Raw genomic sequence first — 19376 nt, 5'->3', positions numbered from 1 at the left:
GAGAATAAAGAAATGGTGTGGGGGGGGGGCAAAATACTAAAAGGAAAATACAAAATCAAAATTAGTTAACACATAACTAAATATAAATATCATACAGCATGACAATTCCATTGCTATTCTTACTATTAAATACTTCACACATCTATAAATTTAGATTTTTTCCAGTTCATAGAAAATCTCAATGATTATTTAGTACATAAATTATTCATAGGCAAATAATTTCAACCACTAGAGAAATTTTAAATTATGTATTGAGACTTTTAACAGTAAATGAAAATGTTACTGGCTATGAGATGCATTGTAATAATGAATGACATTAAGTTTGATGTGGGGACAATACTCAAAGTGCCAGGCCTCTTGGGACTAAAATTTATCCAGTGAGCTCAACAGAAGGCCTAACTTCTGTACACAAATGCTGAGTTAATCAGAGAGAACTGGAATTTGTTGACTACACACACATAAACTCTGGACTCCATTCTTAGTCCACTATTGAGAGGTTTGGATACGGGAGCCTCTAGATTGAGGGAAGCTACTGGAGTACTACTTAGATTCTTTCAATGGTTCTAAATTACAAATGTCAGAGAACGTGAGGGTGGTTTGGCTGCCACATCCATCACCCCACCGATCACCAGCGTTGATCAGGCTGATCTGGCTGGCTAGGCGAATGTCCCCTTTCTCCCTCACCGCTTCATGTGCGTCCCTCTGAAGCTCAGTCAAAAAGAAAAAAAAAAGAGAGAGGAGGAACTGGTCTTCATTCAAGGGTAAGAGCAGCTGCGTTCCCCTGCTAGAGCCCCTAACAAGCTCTCAAATGTCAAACAGAAAACAACCAAAACTTGATCAGGTCTCCTAGCGTCAGCTTGTTCATTTCTCATAGCCCAGGAAGGAATGGTTACTGTAGGGATGGTCTAGGTCCATTACACTCATATCCATATTCACATTCTTTCTCTTCTTTCTCCTCCCCTCTCCTCTCCTCTCCTCTCCTCTCCTCTCCTCTCCTCTCCTCTCCTCTCCTCTCCTCTCCTCTCCTCTCTTCCCCTCCCCTCCCCTCCCCTCCCCTCCCCTCCCCTCCCTCCCCCCCCTTCTCCTCCTCCTCCTCCTCCTCCTCCTCCTCCTCCTTCTTCTTCTTCTTCTTCTCTCTCTCTCTCTCTCTCTCTCTCTCTCTCTCTCTCTCTCTCTCTCTCTCTCTCTCTCTCCCTCTCTCCCCTCTCTCCTAGAGCTATCTATACATCCAGCCATTTGTCCCCAGGTACATTATTGATAGCACAATCCTCTAACTTCAAATGTAAACTGTCTGGCAAAGTACTTTTCCAGCAGGGTGCACCCTTGAGACATCAGAAAAAACCCAATAGTCTCTAAATCTAATGGAAGGCAGACAGCTGGAGAGCAAGAGTGATAATGACCTACTGGGCAAGAGGTCTGTTTGGAAAAATTAGGTGTACCTTTGTCCCTGCAATAGGGTGCAGTGTGGCTACCTCATCCCACCTGCCCTTTGAAGGAGTGCACCATCATTCTGAGAAAGACATAGATGAAGATAATTGCCCTCTGAAGTTCATACTACACATTAAAAACCCTCACACTGAACCACCATTGAAAGAGGCCATTATCCCCTCTGGATAAGTGAGACAGTTGATTAGCTTGATCTGTTTGGGAGGCATCCAGGCAGTGGAACTGGGACCTGTCCTCAGTGCATGAGCTGGCTGTTTGGAACCTGGGGCTTATGCAGGGACACTTGGCTTAGCCTGGGAGGAGGGGACTGGACCTGCCTAGACAGAATCTACCAGGTTGAACTCAATCCCCAGGGGAGTCTTTGCCCTGGAGGAGATGGGAATGGGGGGTTGGACTGGGGGAAAGGGGGGCAGGAGGGGGGAGAACAAGGGAATCCATGGCTGATATGTAAAATTAAATTAAATTACAAAATAAAAATTGATTGATTGATTAATAAATTAATTAGTTAAAAAGGAAGAGGCCATTATCAAAAAGACCCAAGGCAATTAGTTAGGTATTCGTGTTTCCTGGGGCTTGGTGAGCTAAGGAAGGGCCAGAGCTTTGCTGAGTTTTCACACTTTGCCTTTTATTGTATTCAAAATATGGGCTGTTTGTTCTTGTTTGTTTGTTTGCTTGCTTGCTTGCTTGCTTGCTTGCTTGCTTGCTTGCTTGTTTTGAGACAAGGTTTCTCTGTGCAGCCTTGGCTAACCTGGAACTCACTCATAGACCAGGCTGGTCTTAAACTCATAAAGCTCTGCCTTTGTCTATCTCCTGAGTGCTGGGATTAAAGGTACACACCACCACCGCTTGGCTTGTTTATACATTTCTTATCACTGACAATTAGAAGAAAATCAATATTCTGGGTATGGGAAAGCATCCTGACCCCAGCCTTACACCATTGTCTGTCATTTAACTGCAGTGGACTCAACAACAGCATCTCCTGTGTTTGTCCTAAATCATTACTTTGTGGGCTAAACATATATTTAAATTTCTTCTTAATAAAATGATTTTATTTCACACACACACACACACACACACACACACACACACACACACACACACAATTCAAAGCATTGTTAACATCTACCTCTCCACTTCCCCCACCCCTTTCCCTTCCAATCAAATTTTATACCAAGTAAATACTACCATGCTGAGAATAGCAAAATGCTCTAAGGGAAAGGAATAGTGTGGCTGCTTGACAATGGACAGGTTACTAAACCTTTAAGCCCTAAATATGTTCAGGGATAGTAATACACCCTTTATAGAATTGATGTGCAAATCCATTGAGGTTGAGGTCACTCACATACAATCTCTGCATCTAATAGGCAGCCTATAGTAATGATTACTGTTGTCATTATGCAAGGCTGTTGGTCAAAATCCTTATAAATGTGGCATTTGTGACATTAGTCAAATAGAAGATTCAGTCTGAAAACTGGGAAAAAACAGTGCGTGGCAGAACACCTTAGTCCCTCTCCTCTAAACAATACTTTGGTGACTTGGTTTTGGTTTTGTTCTGAAGACTGTCTTGGTCTCTTTGGGCTTCTGTAACAACAGCGGCTTCTAGTAACAGAGATGTGTATCTCGCCAGTGTAGAAGCTGCTATGAGAAGATCAAGATGGCAGCAGATCCCATGGCTGGTGAGAGTGATGTGTGGATCACAGGTGGCATCTTCCCGCTGTGCCCTTAGATGGTAGAAGGAGAAAATAAGCTCCTCTCAAACTGAAGTCCTGTACCTAGTAAGCAATGGTTCCAATCTTTATTCTGCCAGCTCTGGTTCCCACTCTTCTATTTTCTGTTTCTAGAAATTTGCCTATGTTAGGCGTCACTTGTAAATGAAACAACAGAACATTTGTTCTTTGTGTGTGACTTATTTCACTTAGCATAATATGTCAAAGTTCATCTCTATTGTGGCATCAACATGTAACTTTTTTTGCTTTGTTTTGTTTTTGTGATAGTCTCGTGTAGCCAGTGCTTACCTTGAATGCTTGATCCTCCTGCCTTTACCTCCCCTTCTGACCACAAGGAAGATTTTCAGTCAGCTAGTTACATCCACATAGGGATAAGCCAATAGTAGGTTGAATGATTCTGTATGTAGAGAGACTTCCTGCCTAGCAGGTCCTAATCCACAAATGAGAACTGGAGTGACTCTAAGGTACAGACAGTGTGTATGAAACAGAACAGGGGCGGAACTTACAGAAAAAAGAAAAAAATCTAAAGAATGTTTTAAAATGTACTATTTTAAACAAATTTGTAAATACATTCTAAAAGCACCCAAGCTTTGAGCTGTGATAATGTTGCACTATATTGATATGAAATTATTCCTATCTTCAAATTTTAAGATAAGACTAAGAAAATACGCCCCTCTATCTTCTCTCCGTCTGTAAAATTGCAAGGCTCAGCTGCTTATTTGCCAACCCTGTTGATGATCCTTTCTGTTGGTCAAGAAACTTGGGAAGGAAAGAGCCTAGGAAGGAAGAAGAAGGGGAGGAGGAGAGGAAGAGAAAGGTGGGCAAATGAGGAGAATACAAAGATCCACTCTCAGTGCGGGACCTTCCCTCTCTTCTGCCCTCTTTCCAGGCTGGCAGAGGCAGGATCCCAGCCCTTGAAGGTGTGTGCGTGTCAGCTCATTTCTTTTCTTTAACCAAGCAAAGGAGACAAAAATACAACAGAGAGATTGCATTTAGATTGTGTTTCTGAGAAGATTAGGCATGGGCTAATGAAGTAAGAAACGGAAGACACACAGACCCGCAGAGGTTCAAGTCCCCATATACCCAAGGAAGGGTAAGACATGAATTAGGAACAAGACAGCAAAACCACAGAATTTAGGAATTGCACATAAGTTATGACCTTTGTCTGTTTGCTGTCCACGTTCGTGGGCTTGGTGAAAGGCTCCTTAAAGTCTCAGTTGCTTTTTCATAGTCCTGCTACACCTTAGTAAACAGTCACCTGCATTTGCATGGGACAGACAGCTGTTCCTTGTCCTCCTAGCATTAAAACATAACTGTCTCTTCTTATTGGAACATACTAAGAACTGTCCTTTGACCACAGGGTAAATTCAACTGTCACTAAAAGTAATTAATGTTCTTTCTTCCAGATACTTGATGTCCTTAATAGATTTTTTTGGGGGACTTTTTTTTTTAATTTTACACATACGAGTGTTCTGCCTGCATGTATATCTGTATATCACATGCATGTCTGGTGCCCTTGGAGATCAGAAATGGCAACCAGATCCCCTAGAACTGGAATTACTGATGGGTTGTGAACTAGCTGGGAACTGAACCCAGGTACTCTTCAAGAGCAATAATTGCCCTAACTGCTGAGCCATCTCTCCAGCCCTTTAACGGCTTTGTTTTTATTATTTTCACTTATAAACATGTATGTGTGTACAAGTGGATATGTACACACAAATGTAAGTGCCTGTGGAGGTCAAAGGCTCCAGATTCCCCTGGAGGTCTAGTTGTAGGTGAATAAGTCACTGTACATAGGTGCTGGTCCTCTGAAAAAGCAATAGTTGCTCTTGACTGCTCAGCCATTTCTCTAGTCTCCAGATCCTTGATGTTCTGAAATACAACTTGCTTTCCTAAAAAAAGAAAAAGAAAGAAAGAGAAACAGAAAGAAAGAAGAAAGGAAGGAAGAGAAGAGAGAGAAAGAAAGAAAGAAAGGAAGAAAGAAAGAAAGAAAGAAAGAAAGAAAGAAAGAAAGAAAGAAAGAAAGAAGAAATGAAAGAAAAGAGAGAGAAAGAAAGAAAGAGAGAGAAAGGAAGGAAGGAAGGAAGGAAGGAAGGAAGGAAGGAAGGAAGGAAGGAAGAAGAAAGAAAGAAAGAAAGAAAGAAAGGAAGGAAGGAAGGAAGGAAGGAAGGAAGGAAGAAAGAAGAAAGAAAGAAAGAAAGAAAGAAAGAAAGAAAGAAAGAAAGAAAGAAAGAAAGAAAGAAAGAAAGAAAGAAAGAAAGAAAGAAAGAAACTCATGTTTTAAAAACAAAGAGTGAAAGAAAGTAGGCCTAACTAAGAAGTGCCCACTCTTCCCCTCTTGCCTTCCTTAACCGCGCCTGTTCTGGCTTCCTCTCTTCCGGGCTGTTCCCTATCTGGCTGAGCAGAAGCCTGAGTTTCCTTGGGCTCCAGTGGCTCTACTTCCTGAGTCGGATTTGCCCTTTGCTGGTACAGTTCAAAGGCATGAGAATCAAAAGATACGCACTTACAAAATACTGACCTTGCCAGTAGGGTGGGGGTGGGAAGCCGGGTCACTAGCCATGTCTGATCTTGACTCGTCATCAGAGAGCAGCAGTGACATCAGCTCAGCGTACAGATGTGCTTCAGCTGAGCAATCGTCCACAGTGGGCTTTTGTGGGCTGGAATACGCACGTAGTATTAACACACAAAGCCATATGCTGTTTTAATCGGATTCAAAAATAGAACCTAGGCACCCATACAGATCTTTAAAAAAAAAAAAAGCTAACTCACAAACTAGGAGTGGGGGTAGGGGCAGTGTGAAAATTAATTCTCATGAGGAGGAACAAATCTAGTGAGCAGCCTAACTCAACCCATGTGACATAAGTGAAGAACCATAAAAGACAAATATACCAAAAAAGCATCATCTGGGGTGAACTCAAAAGAGTCCAAGGGGGGGTGTATCTGAGGAGGCTTCCAGAGGTGACGACCACCCTCACTCTGTTCTCCTCTCTCATGTCTTCCATCCAGGCAAATTAATGTTGGGCACATAGAAATAGCTGTTTGCTCTCTTAAGATGCTAATCATTCAGGTTATGAAATATGAAATGCCATCAGAAATCATACCTCTCCCCAACCTTCCATGAAATGCCAACCATGCTTCTTCGATGACATAATTGATAAAACATTAACAACGTTTTAAAAGTGTGATTGCTTCATCTACTTGTAAATTGACTTGTTCTTTCACATGCAGCTGGTATCCTTGCACAACTCAGTGTCTCTAGGCCTCACCATTTCCACATCGTCAGTATGGTGACCACTGGAGATGCAGGCTCATTTCTCCTTTGCCTGAGCAAAATAAAATCATTTCCTGCAATGCAAATGGGAAAAGAGCGCATGGACCCACTATTTGAAGAATTATCAGCACTTTGCATTCCCTAAGCAACTCCTCCCTGCCAGAAACAGGGATCGGTTCAAAGCTCAGGCTGAGAAAATGCAGCTTGCTTTATCTTTTGAAGATGATACCATGAAATTGATGCACTGGTAGATTTCCTGTCTCCTCACATTAATCAGGGCCTAGTGGACTTAACCGACTTCATAGGAAATATGATAGTTGTATTTCCCATTATTGCAAGGTGGAAATGCTTCACATATCTTCTTAAGTTCCAAAATAAAAATAAGAACATGTTGGATTTATAGAGTTAGGAAATACAAACACTTACCCTTTCTGTCTCAGATGTGTCCTTAAAACTTTGGTTGCAACAAAAAATTTACCTCATTTAGAGACAAGCACGGGTTCAAATGGAATTCAGATGACTGAAAGTTCCCACAGCCAGACACTAGTCTAACTGGCTACACTTTTAACAAGTGGCTGTTAAATTTCTGATTATCCTTTCATCTTTATTCAGTTTAGGTATAAAGAGTATGGTGGGACGAAAAAGAAACCATCCTGTACCATGTAGGGAAATGCCTTCAAACACTTTGAACTCACCTAGGATGTTTAAACAAATTCTGATGTCTAGGTTTCAACCAAGGAGAGCCTGGTGTAGAGGCTGAGGTGAAGTCTGCATAGTAGCGTGTTTTAAAAGCTTCCCAAGTGACTCTGGTGTGCAGTCTAGCTGGAGACCATTATTTTCAACCCTCATCAGTACCTGCACTGTGATAAATTCCATTCCAACAGAGCACTTCTGGAGGATTCCACCCCAATGCCATTGGATCCAAATGTGTCAAGTCTAAAAGCCTGCTTTTCATAGTTCTGCTTTGTCCTGGGTGTCCTCCCTCATTTGTGGGTTGTTTATAGGATGTCAAAAACCACGCAGTTTTCAGTTGCTGACCATCGTCCTCAATTAGGACCACACCTTAAGCTCCCCTCCTCTTTATAAGGCCTACAGATGTCAGGGCACTCACCAGACTCCATTCTATCCCTGGCCTGGGTTCTCAGCCATACCTGACTCCTTTGCTTCAGCAATGGTGCTATCTACATTTCTGCTCACACATTGACTCTTAGAAATATTTTCATATCAAGAAAGAAATAGAGTTGGGCATGATGGCACACCTTTAATCCCAACACCCAGGAGGCAGAGTCAGGAGGATCTCTTGTGAATTGGAGGCCAGCTTGGTCTACAAAGAGAGTTCCAGCACAGCCAGGACTGTTCCCTGGATATACCCTGTCTCAATAAATCAAAACAATAAAAAGGAAGAAATCACAGAGAACCTATTTGTTGTTTAAGGCTTATTTTGTATACACATGGTAGTGACTAAAGTTAGCTCAGTGTCCAGTACAGAAACTTGGTGACCTTGGGTTTAATAAACAATCACCCTAAAACCTAACAGAAGAGATAGAAGCCTGTAGCCCAGAGCTAGAGATTCAGCAGCCTTTCTTTTGCTGTGGAACAGAAAATGATCTTTGCCCTTGAACTCCTTTTGGTAGCAAGCTCTCCACTCAAATGAGCTAAATCATGTGTTAGGATGTACTTGGAGTGGCTGATTAGAAATGATGAAATCTGAGAATGAAATAAAACCCCCTGAACTATAGCTAGTTCAGAGTCTATTTAGTGATGTGAGTGACAGAAGCATTTGGTGTTAGCAAGTGTTAATCCACAATTAAGAAACACATCACTTAACATTTACTGTGTTTTCTGAATGAAATGAATGGCATTCTGTGATAAGCTCAATGAATAGGGCTGCTATTTAAATTCCACAGCATGGGTTCTAATGTATTTGAAGTTGTTGATTAAATGCTCAGGATCCTTTTATCCTTTTTTAATTTTGTAGGTTTTTTTTACTGATCTGGTATGTATTCAAAATTGAAAACCTGAAAAACAGAGTGTAGAACAGAACAAGAATTACTTGTTATACCTCCAGTCAAGTCAATCACTACTAAGGTTTTAGTGTGGCCCCTCATAAATGGATGGATAGACAGACAGATAGATGGATGGATGGATAATAGACATGGACAAACAATAGTTTGATAGATATAGATGGATGGATGATTAATAGATAGATATAATATATTAGACAGACAGATAGATGTAGGCAGATATATAATAGATACATACATTTACATGTATCCCAAAATAGAGGCTCTTAAATACAAACAGGTTAATAGCCTGAGAATTCAGTATCCAGACACTTTTTCAATTTGGTGTTAATCTTCCAGACCTCAAAACTTCCCCTATCCCTTCTCTTGTGTTATTAACTATAACAAAGAGAAACCTGGCCGGTCATACGGTGTTCCCGGGCTGAGATAAAATGCAAATAGAGCCTTCCATATCAACGTGTGAAGGCTGGTTAGACCACACGGCTCAGAAAAGGAAGTATGCTCTTCACAGCTAACTTGCACATTCACTGCCAGAGTCACAGCATTTGCAGGGTCACAGAGTGCCAGGCGTAGCGGCTCTTTCCAACCAACATGGTAAGTCACCGACTTTATGGCTCTCTCTCTGGTCCCCTGGCAAGCATGCTAGTCTTCTGCACTGGGGAAGAGGGGCCTCATGGCCAAGTTCTCACCGCCTTGGGAACTGTCACCCCCGTCTGTTGTGGCCCCTGGGTGGAGGAAGCTGCTGTGTCTATGATGCCCTTTGAGATCGAGGCTTCGGGAGTTCCCTTTTCCGAGTCTAGCTGTCAGAAGGGAGGGAGATATCTGCCTCAGAGAAAGAAAAGCTGAATTCTTTGTCTTTGACGCTGAAGAGAGCTGGGGGACAGGGCAGCCACGGTTTCTGGGGGGAGTGCTTCAGGTCTCAGGCGAAGGTCCCAGGGACATGTGTTGGGCAGCATTGTTGCTGAGAGGTGCCACTTGGCAACATGGGGGACTTTGGAAAAGGAGTTATTTTGCTTGAAAATGTATTTTACTGTTTTAATTAAGTAAAGGAAACAAAGCTCGTGTAGTCCAAACCTTAGGGACAGGTTGTGTTCCCAAAGTTAATTGACAGTCATTATTGGAGCATATTAAAATAGTGAGTGGGTTCCCAAGTGTGCCACAAAAACTAGTTTAACCTATAATGTAGCCAACCTACAACACTGACATTCTGCTCCACAGTTTTCTCATTACTGTGTGGAATTTTGCTCCCTGATTCAGGAAGACAGCCAGTTTTTTTTTTTTTTCATCTCAAGACCATCTCTGTACACCACCACCAACCACGCACCAAAGACCGGGGATGTGCCATCCCTTCTCTTGATACAGACATAGTTACTTCTTTTGGTGGTACCCAGTGAGAAGACAGGGAGAGTACGTTTGTTGTCACGGGGAAAGCCAAAGAATTATCCAGGAGTGCTTGAGGCAGGATGAAGAGATGGCCGAGGTCAGTGCATGGGGGGAGAGAGAGCAGGAAGAGAGACGGGGTGAGAGTTGCAGAGTCATAGGGGAAGGGAACGCATAGCAGCTGAGGAAATGGAGGTACGCAACCTTACCAGCAGCCAGGCCTGGGTGTCACCCATACCACAGTCTCTCCATGCTGAGCCTCTTGGGTCCAGGATTCTCAGAAAAGAGCCTGACTTTGTTACCGCTGCCATCCTCCAAACTAAAGGAGGGTACTATGGTTTACCCAGAGCTACAGGGTGTGGGTTCCTAAAGGGAAACAACGTGATGATTTCAGAAAAGAAACTTAACCAATTAGCTATTTCTCCAGAATTGGTTTTTGTTTCTTACTGTAAAAGTCAAACATATTCATTGAAGAGCTTCTTAGAAAATGGAGGTCTAGATACATGAAACAGTAAAGAATTCTATAATCCTAAGGGACAATATACACATTTATACATTCTAGAATTTCACCAGTTTAAATACATATTTTGTAAGTATAATTTTCTGTGCTATTTTAGAATATAAAGCCATTCCTCTCTGTATTTTAATTTAAAATAGCTTGACTAATATCTAAGTTATAATGTCATCTGTAGTGATGGGCCATTTTAAACAATTAGGTGGCATCCATAATTTATCTTAATCATTTTCATGTGGTGGAGATTTCTGATATGTTTCTCTCTTATTTCTATTTCCCTCTCTCCCCCTTTAGGATGGTACAATCGGACATTTCAGTTGTTCTTGTCTCATTTTCCCCTTTTTTCCTTACTGTCTTATAGAAAAGTTCACCAAAAGCATTGATGATTTTCCATTGATAAAACTATCAGAAAGTGACCAAGTGGGGAACACACACACACACACACACACACACACACACACACACACACACACACACACATTTAAGATTTCCAATACCAATTCTTTTCTTGAGGATACATTTTAAGTTTGCCTCTTGACAGTGACCTAGTAAGTAACACCCCTGCCCTGCTCCTGCCGCAATGTTGTATATGCATGCCTACCTACCTTTGTACATACACACCTGTCTTTGCAGATTATCAAAATTACACTTGTTTCTGCTCCCCAGAATTACCTTCGACACACTATAACAGCATTATACCAGGCAGACTCTCACTTTATCCCTGAGAGATACCACAGTGTAATGACAAAAACCTGCATTTATTGCTTCATATTGGTTGGCTTTTTTTCCCATGCTTAATGCTTCTTTGTAAGTCCCTTAAACTCCCGTTGGTTTCTCCATCTAGTGATGCCAGTGCTGGCAGGGATTTTCCTACTGGACTGATGTGCATAGAAAGGTAGAATTACAAAGCAGCCAGCACAGCACAGGCACATACCAGACACGGGGGGAAGTTGGTCTCCTTCCTTCCAACCCCCAACACAGTTTCTTAAGAAGATATAGACACTTCCTAGAAGCCCAAGAAGAACGTGATATTGGCAGTTAACACTGCTGAGCCCGAGATATAGTTATTAAATCGTGTAATAACTCTGAAGGATACGGACTGCCTGCATTAGCTGCTTCCCCTGTCACTGCACTACAGAACAGCTGAAGGGAAGCAGGGCTTATTTTGGACCATCCTTTAATGGAATGTAACCCATTATGGTGGAGAAGCCAACTCTTGTCCCTGGCAATATGAGTGTGAGGCTATGGCTCATGTCTCAGCAGATCAGGAAGCAAAAACACTCTGGATGGAATTGGGGTTTGTATATATCCCAGAAAACCTACCCACGTACACCAGTAACCTGCTTCCTCCAGCTAGGCCCTACCTCCTAAAGGTACTACAACTGCCCAGAACCACTCCACCAGTGAGAACCACATTGTTCAAGCCTATGAGCTGTGGGAGGCATTTTCATTCTAAAACATAATACCTAACACATAAGCCGTTGTGCATTTTATAGCTAAGTGAACTAAGTCTAAGAGTAGATAACATGCTCACAGCCACACAGTTATTAAATATTGGAATTGGGATATGATCACAAATCTGTCAGTTCTCAGAGCCTGGGGTTTTTCTACGTTATGCAACATTCTAGAAAGAGCAGTTCCACATGAAAGAAACAGCTAGGACTGTCTCCTGGAATTGAGGAGAATTCTTCACATGGTCATGCTTATCAAAACAAGGAATCAGTAGCCACACCTGCTTCTGTCATGACCACCATGAACTTCCCGGTTTCCAAAGTGCTAACTCCAGGGACATGCTTTCGGTGTCCTTGGGATGGGAGACTGAAAGAGTGGGTTCCTCTCGTCCATTGTGTATCTTTGCCCCAGAATTCAGAGGCAGAGATGAGCTGATTAAGTACCTCTAATCCTCATCCCTCCCCTCCCCCAAGGTCTCCTGCTGTGTTACCACAGTAAAAACTCCAGCCTCCTTCAGGCAGGAACATCCAGGCACGGGACCAAATGATGACCTAAGTGGTTACTGAGAAATCTGCCTTTTATCGGCCTTTCCCAACAACGTGTTGATAAAGAAACTGCAGAAATTTGTAGGAATGAAGCACAAAAGCACTTGGGACTATGTGAGGATGAAGACATCAGATGTTCAGATGCCTAAGCTCTGTAAACCCACAGTGGTGAGCTCATGTCCCCCTAGCAAGGGGTACTGGGATCCAGGCTCAGCATCCTCATTTTATCATAAAGTATCTTGACCCAAATCCTCTCTAGAAGCTAGGTAAAGCTACAGAGCTAGCCCAAGTGTTTGCTGATGCTGTCCCTCATAATATGATTCTAAAATTTTAAAGGGAAAAGCAATGGATCCAACATCTCAAACATCTGGCCTTAGACACCATAGATAATTTTACAGTTCTAACTAGAAATAATAGGATGATACTTTGCCATGTGAGATGTATTTTTAGGTATGCCAATTTATAGAATTTACTGGAAGCAAAATGGAAAGGTGTTCTAATAATGCACAAAGATTTTCAAATACTCATACCGTGCAGAAAGATGTTTTATGCGTAAATTTTGAGAAAAGTAAAGGTTGTGTTTAGTGTTCTTGGCTTGTTTTACTCCCTGCATTTAGCCCTCTGTCTGCACGTGAGTTTGAATGAAAGAAATATGCTTAAGATGTGCTAGCACTCATCTGTCCATCAAAGGTCTGCTGGGCCGTTACTCCACACCTGGGCTCTGCTACTGGGCAAGCAATGTGTGAACAACACAGATGGGGTCCTGTATTCCTAAAGCTTCTATTCACTGCATTGGTTCTCAGACATCAGTGCACCTCAGAATCCCCAGGAAGGCCCAGAGTGGGGCCTGAGAATTTGCATTTCTAACTAACTTCCCACTCTGCAGAAGAGGCTACCAGACCAGGCTTGCAGCGCCATCGCTCTTTGGAAGCGAACAATCACAAAGGAAACAAATTAACGATATACCATATCTCTAAAGGAGATGATCAAGAAGCTGAATTAGAAAATAGAGGGGAGAGGGTCTCTTTAGACAGATATTTGGTCTCTGGGGAGCTGAGGTTTAGGACAGAGCTGGTCCTCTACTCTAACTGTACCCTGGAACCCTTGCAGCAGCTTCTAAAGCTCAAGGTCCCACCCCAAAATGTGAAATGGAAACCTGAGGCAGAGCCTGGTGAACAAAATTCAGCATGGGGAAGGGGCTAAAGATTTCCAGTTGAAGAAGCAATAGATTGAAAACATGCAAAGCAAGCTTGAGCTTGGGTCCCAAAGACCAGCTTGACAGACAAAATGGAGAGTGGCAGGTTGTGGTTAAGGAGTAGGCCATAGTCTCATCATCACTGGGTCTTCAAGGCTATCCAGTCTATTTTTGACTCCTCTAACAAAATACCTTAACTGTGTAGTTGTAAACAACAGAAATCTGCACCTCATAGTCTGGAGGTTGTAGAGTCCAAGATCAGGGTATCCACACGACTAGGTTTGGGTAAGAGTCATGGTCCAGGTTGTAGATTGCTGACTTCCTACCGTGTGCTCCTGTGGTAGAAAGGGCAAAGAGGTTCCCTTAGCCTCTTTCATGGTAATCCTATGTATGAGAGAACTCTCATGCATAAATGCCTCCCAAAGGCCCTACCCCTTAATACCACGCTTTTAGCACAGTGGTTCTCAACTTTCCTAATGCTGGGATTCTTCAACACGGTTCCTCATGTTATGGTGACCTCCAACCATAACGTCATTTTGTTGCTACATCATTACTGTAATTTTGCTATTGTTATGAATGTAATATAACATCTTATATGCGGGATATCTGACCTGCAACCCCAGTGGGTCAAGACCCAAAGGTTGAGAACCACTGCTTCAGTGCCTAGGCTATCAGCAGATGAATTTTTGAAGAACACAGTCATTCGGGTCATGGAAATTGACTTTATTGCTGTGCAGCACAAAGGTCCCTGAAGACTGCTGAACAAAAGAGTGGGTGCTATGGGCTGACCCCATTTTGAATGGGGCTCCTTCTAAAGTGATGTGCATCACCTTCATGGACACCCTCAGTCTTGGCTTAAGGCTTAAATATCATCAGTTTTACCTCATAGTTTTCAAAATGATGCCCCTCCCAATTTTGAATGTCACCCAGTTAGAGGATAAGTTACAGTTTCTGAGGTGGAATGACTCCTAGGACAGTCCAACAAGTAACTTGAGGGGCTACAACGGAGGCCCAGTTGAGAGACAGTGTTCCAAGGAAATCAGAACTGGAAGAGTCCCATGAGGACTGTAGTCCAAACTCCCTACAAGTCAAGTATGTGAAAAATTAAAACTTCCTGTGCAATACCCAGCGAGTGTTAAGCCAAGGATGAGCATTTCAATTTTCGAGTGACATCTTTCATTCATACATTTTGCCAGTGCGTGTGGGGTGAAACAAGGGCCACTTCTCAGAGCTTAGGTTGAGACACACTATAATGTTGTGAAGTGGGTAGGTGTGGTCATCTAGTTCTTGGTTTGGTAACTTCAGTATCATTTCCCTAGTTCTTAGATATGTATTCTATCTGACCTTTCTTTCCTGTGTCCTTCTATTAAATATAACACCATGAAATCTAGTAGTCCAGTAATAAGGAGGTAGAAGCATGATGACCATGAGTTCAAGACCACCTGGGGCCTCATAGTGAGACTCTGTCTCAAAAATAGATAATAAATACAAATTCAATATATACTTAATTTAATAATATAACAAATATTTTCATTCTTGCTTCCTATACTTAATAGTAGCACTTTGACACCTGCTAAATAAATGAAAAAGAAATAATCATATTCTGCTTTTAGCCCCTTTTTGAGTCTTTGTCTTTCCTTCTCTCTGCAGAGGAATGCCTGTTTTAAAAGTAGCATCTAGCCTTCACAGTCATGTTTTTATATTTTTGCTTCATCTACGGGTACTTATGAAATAGCATATAGTAGCTATATAATATGAATTAGCATATATAATATGAATATAATATCGCTTAGTTTTTTAGTAGCATCTAATTTTTTTCTTTTATTGTGCATTGTTCTGTTCTTAGTACGTATTTGTCACTTTTGGACAGTGGGTCCACCTACTGAACTGCTGTTCAGTCCAATTACAATTCATTTATCTAGTCTCAAGAAATATTTCATTTATTGCCCCTATTTTCAACTTCACCAGTTGAACATTTTCAACATCCTTTTACTCTGTTTTCACAGAATTTTTTTTTTTTTTGCGTTGATTTGTAGAGAGTTCTTATCTATTTTTAGGGTCTAGTCTCATGTCAACTACATGCTCTGCAAAGTTTATTCTCTTAATAAATGACTTCCTACTTTCGTTTTGGTATCTTTTTTTCATGTAGGCATTTAACAATCTTTTAAATTATGCTTATTTACCTGTGTGTGCTTGGAGGGAAGGGGTATGCACCTGCCACAGCAGGCATGTGGAACTCAGAGGGCAAACTTGTGGGAGTTGGCTCTCCCTTTTTAGCATGTGGGTCCCAGAGATCAAACCCAGGTAGTCAGGCTTGGCAACAATCGCTTTTACTCAATGAGCTGTTGCCCTGGCCAGACATTTAAAATGTTAGTTAATGCTGTCAAATTTCAGAGTAAGAATTTTATTACATTTGGTTTTGTGTGATTTTAAAGAAGTTATTCCTTACCCCTAAGTATTAAAGCCATTTTCTTAGTTTTCCCTTGAATATTTTTTGAAAAAGATTTGATATGGACATTTAAATCTTTAAACGTCAGGATTTTGTTTACACTTGTGAGGCGAGGTGAACATCTAATACGTTCCCATATAGGTAACTAGGTGATTATGTGTGTGTGTGTAAGTGTAGACATGTATTATACACACACATATATATGCATACACGTTAGGCTGGCCTCATCTTTACAAAAGCCCTCCGGCCCCTGCTTCTGCCTCATGAGTGCTGTGATTAAAGGTAAATGCCAATGCACATCTGCTACATTAGTAATTTCACTCTGTCTTCTTTATCCACCTCTTTCCAGTGCCTCCTGTGTCATACAAAAGCCCATTTTCCACACAGGCGTGACTCCTTCTCTAGGTTCCTGACTCTATGCAATTCATAAAACTCCGTATTTATCATAGTCTTTTATGCCGCATGCTTCTGTTCTGGGTTCCTGCATCTTCTTACACAACCTCATATCAGTTTGGACTACTGTCTAATAATATCTGTCTTCGTCACTGCTCTGTTGCTGTGAAGAGACACCATGATTAACAGTTTCAGAAGGTTAGGCCGTTATCATTATGGCAGAAAGCATTGCAGCACACAGGCAGGCAGCCACGGCCCTGGAGCCGGGAGCTGTGTATCCTGATCCACAGGCAGCAGGAAGAGAGAGAGGGACGTTGAGCCTGGGTGGGCTTTTGGAACCTCAAAGCGGACTCCCAATGACCCAACTCCTCCAACAAGGCCACGCCTCCTCCAACAAGACCACACCTCCTAATCTTTCCAAACAGTTCTTCAACTAGGGATCGAGCATGCAAATATATAAGCCTATGGGAACCACTCTTATTCAAACCACCACAATTTCTAAAATTAGTCCATATTTCCATTATTATTCTCCTAAACACAATACAGGCCTTAACACAGTCAGATTACCCTCTTGACCACAGTCTTCCAGCCCTGTTTCCAGTTTTTAAAATTCCTGGAACTTGCTATGGAGAATAGTCTGGCCGCGAACTCACAGAGACCCACCCAACTCTGCCTTCTGAGTGCTGGGATTAAAGACATGTGTCACCACACCCAGCTTAAATCTATATTTCAGTTGTTGATTTTCTGGGGCTCTGTTTCCTGGCAATGGCTTTACTCCTGCATCTCAAAATGTTATGCTGTAGACAAATCTTTGAGGAGGTTCTGTTGATGGGTTCTTGTTGTTATTGTCTGTGTTCTTCTGTATTCTTGATGTGACTTCACAACATCCTCACTGGCTCTGTGCTCATCTCGGATTACTTCTTTAGGACTCCAAACTAAAGCCAGATCCGTAGTGACAGGAAGGCGACACTGCTCACAACGACACTGGACATTTAGCACCTTCTGTTGCTGAATTTACAGTTCTCCGTTCTAAGACATGGAGAAGGAAGTTCTGGATCAGTGGTCCTCAGCCCGGGGGGGTTTGATTTGAACTATCTGCTAAATTTGAAAACAATAGGTGCTCGAGTCCCAGCTCCAGCCTCAGAAGTGTTCATGTTTTTCTCGTAGGACAGATACTTTTGTTATACTTCCCCAAGTCATAGCAGCACCCAAAGTTTGCTTTAGTTGTTCATCTGTTGCTTAGCCACTGTGAGCCTCACTCATGCCAGAATTCTAAGCAAAAGCTGTTAACTTTCAGTGAAAGACAGTTTTTAAATGATGTCCGCGGGCTGGCCTTCTGTGTGTGAATCTCAGTTCTCTGTTCACTGTTAGTTCTGTGACTTTGAACAATGCGTTTTCTGTGACTCAGTTTCCCCACATGTACAATGGATAAATCATTACACCTACCTAATAGAGGCGTTTTAAAGATCTCATGATTTATGTGTGAATGTCTCTAGTGCCTGACATATAGCAAATGCTATGCAAAACTATACAAAAATTTTTCACTTGTAGGTTAAAAAAAAAAAAAGCAAAGAACCCACAAAACAGACCTAAGCCAAAGTGTTTGGGGGGGGGGGTAAGAGGTTAAGGAATGCTTCCTTGTCTCTTCATAATTTATCGAGAACTTTTTGCTTTATAAGAGATCTTCCCACCTCCAAATGTTATATGCTCTTTTAGAACACTGACAAAACTGAAGTTTTCCTCACCAAAATTTTCAGGATTTTTGTCACGTGTCTTAACCTCAGCTATGGATTTCTAAAACCTGAGTTGAGACTCACCATGCTATCATTGGAGTTCAGCTGTAAGAGACTGATAAGACAGCAATAAATTCAACCCTTATGTAAACCCTGGCAGAGACTAAAAGCGGCAGAGTTGACATAAATACCTGCGCGATGTGATTTACGACAGACTTTTAGATGAAAGAATTCCCGCGAAATCTACTGAGAACGCTGCGACATTTGGGAGGCTTGCTGCGCAGGAAGACCTTTTGATTTGTCGATGTATGTTACAATGCTATTCACTACAAAAGGGGCGGGGGAGGGAGAGCTGAGTTTATCACAGGAGGACATTCACCCGAGAAAAACTAATTTTATGACATGTACCCATAACCGCATGAGGCAGCATTTCTGAGCGGGGCCAGAGTTTTTCTGTGGCAGAGCCTGGCTGCCCCAACACAGCAGGCCTGAAAGAGGCACATTGTTCAAATTAGTTGCCTCGGAGGCGGGGCAGGTGACTCAGGGAGTTTCCAGAGAAGGTTTAAGCCCAGAAATGACCGTGAGGGAGGAACCACCGTAATTTCTAATGTCTAGGCAGAGTTCACTTGAAGCTACTGAGCATGCCCACTGCAGGTGGTTCAGTTCTCAGAGGGAGGGGCCAACTAACCTGAGCGAGTACGGCCCAACTGATAAGCAGAGCCAGGCAAGAGGGAAGCGGTGGCATCTCTGGTTGCCCCACTGTTCTACCTTTCCACATGGTAAGTCCCTGTGTTTAATCTGTAATTCACGCTCCCTGCAAATGGGCAGCAGGCACATTCCTGGGGACTGATGCCGGACCCACCCTTTGACCAGAGGGAAATGGGTTTCTCTCTTCCTTGGGTTTATTACATACAAATAGTCAAACTGGACCTGGGAGAATGGTATCTTAGAGAACTAGAAACTAAGACGTATTTGCATTTGAAACTCCTTATTGCTTGAATTGTTAGGATCTGTATTGAACTGGCTGGCAATAAACAGTGTATCCATAGGTACCTATAATGGAAGTTTCTGTTTGACAATATACACTGTTTGCTATTCTAGAAAACACTTAAGAGTACTCAACCCACATTGGAGAAACACAGAGGGGATGCTTGATAAAAGCTAGGGCTCCTGGGGACTAAAAACTGAGTGGAGAAACCGTATCTCCATCAATTCTTAGATTTTCCGTGCTAGGAAATTCTACTTCT

At 42.2% G+C, this 19376-nt stretch overlaps 1 protein-coding gene across 2 annotated transcripts in view; it reads left to right on the top strand.

Annotated features, from left to right (window-relative positions):
• The first annotated feature begins 8937 nt into the window (after positions 1-8937).
• The window catches only part of Fyb1 (FYN binding protein 1), a 141301-nt gene continuing 130862 nt past the window's right edge, over positions 8938-19376 (top strand). For both annotated transcript variants that reach the window (XM_076551834.1, XM_042261473.2), the window contains exon 1: positions 8938-9062. In XM_076551834.1, coding sequence (XP_076407949.1) covers positions 9060-9062 — 3 coding nt within the window. In that variant the 5' untranslated portion in view covers positions 8938-9059. The remainder of the gene's footprint in view (positions 9063-19376) is intronic.

The sequence above is a fragment of the Peromyscus maniculatus genome, chromosome 15, assembly GCF_049852395.1.
Source record: "Peromyscus maniculatus bairdii isolate BWxNUB_F1_BW_parent chromosome 15, HU_Pman_BW_mat_3.1, whole genome shotgun sequence".
Classification (NCBI taxonomy): Eukaryota; Metazoa; Chordata; class Mammalia; order Rodentia; family Cricetidae; genus Peromyscus; species Peromyscus maniculatus.
This window is presented reverse-complemented; position numbering and strand designations above follow the sequence as displayed.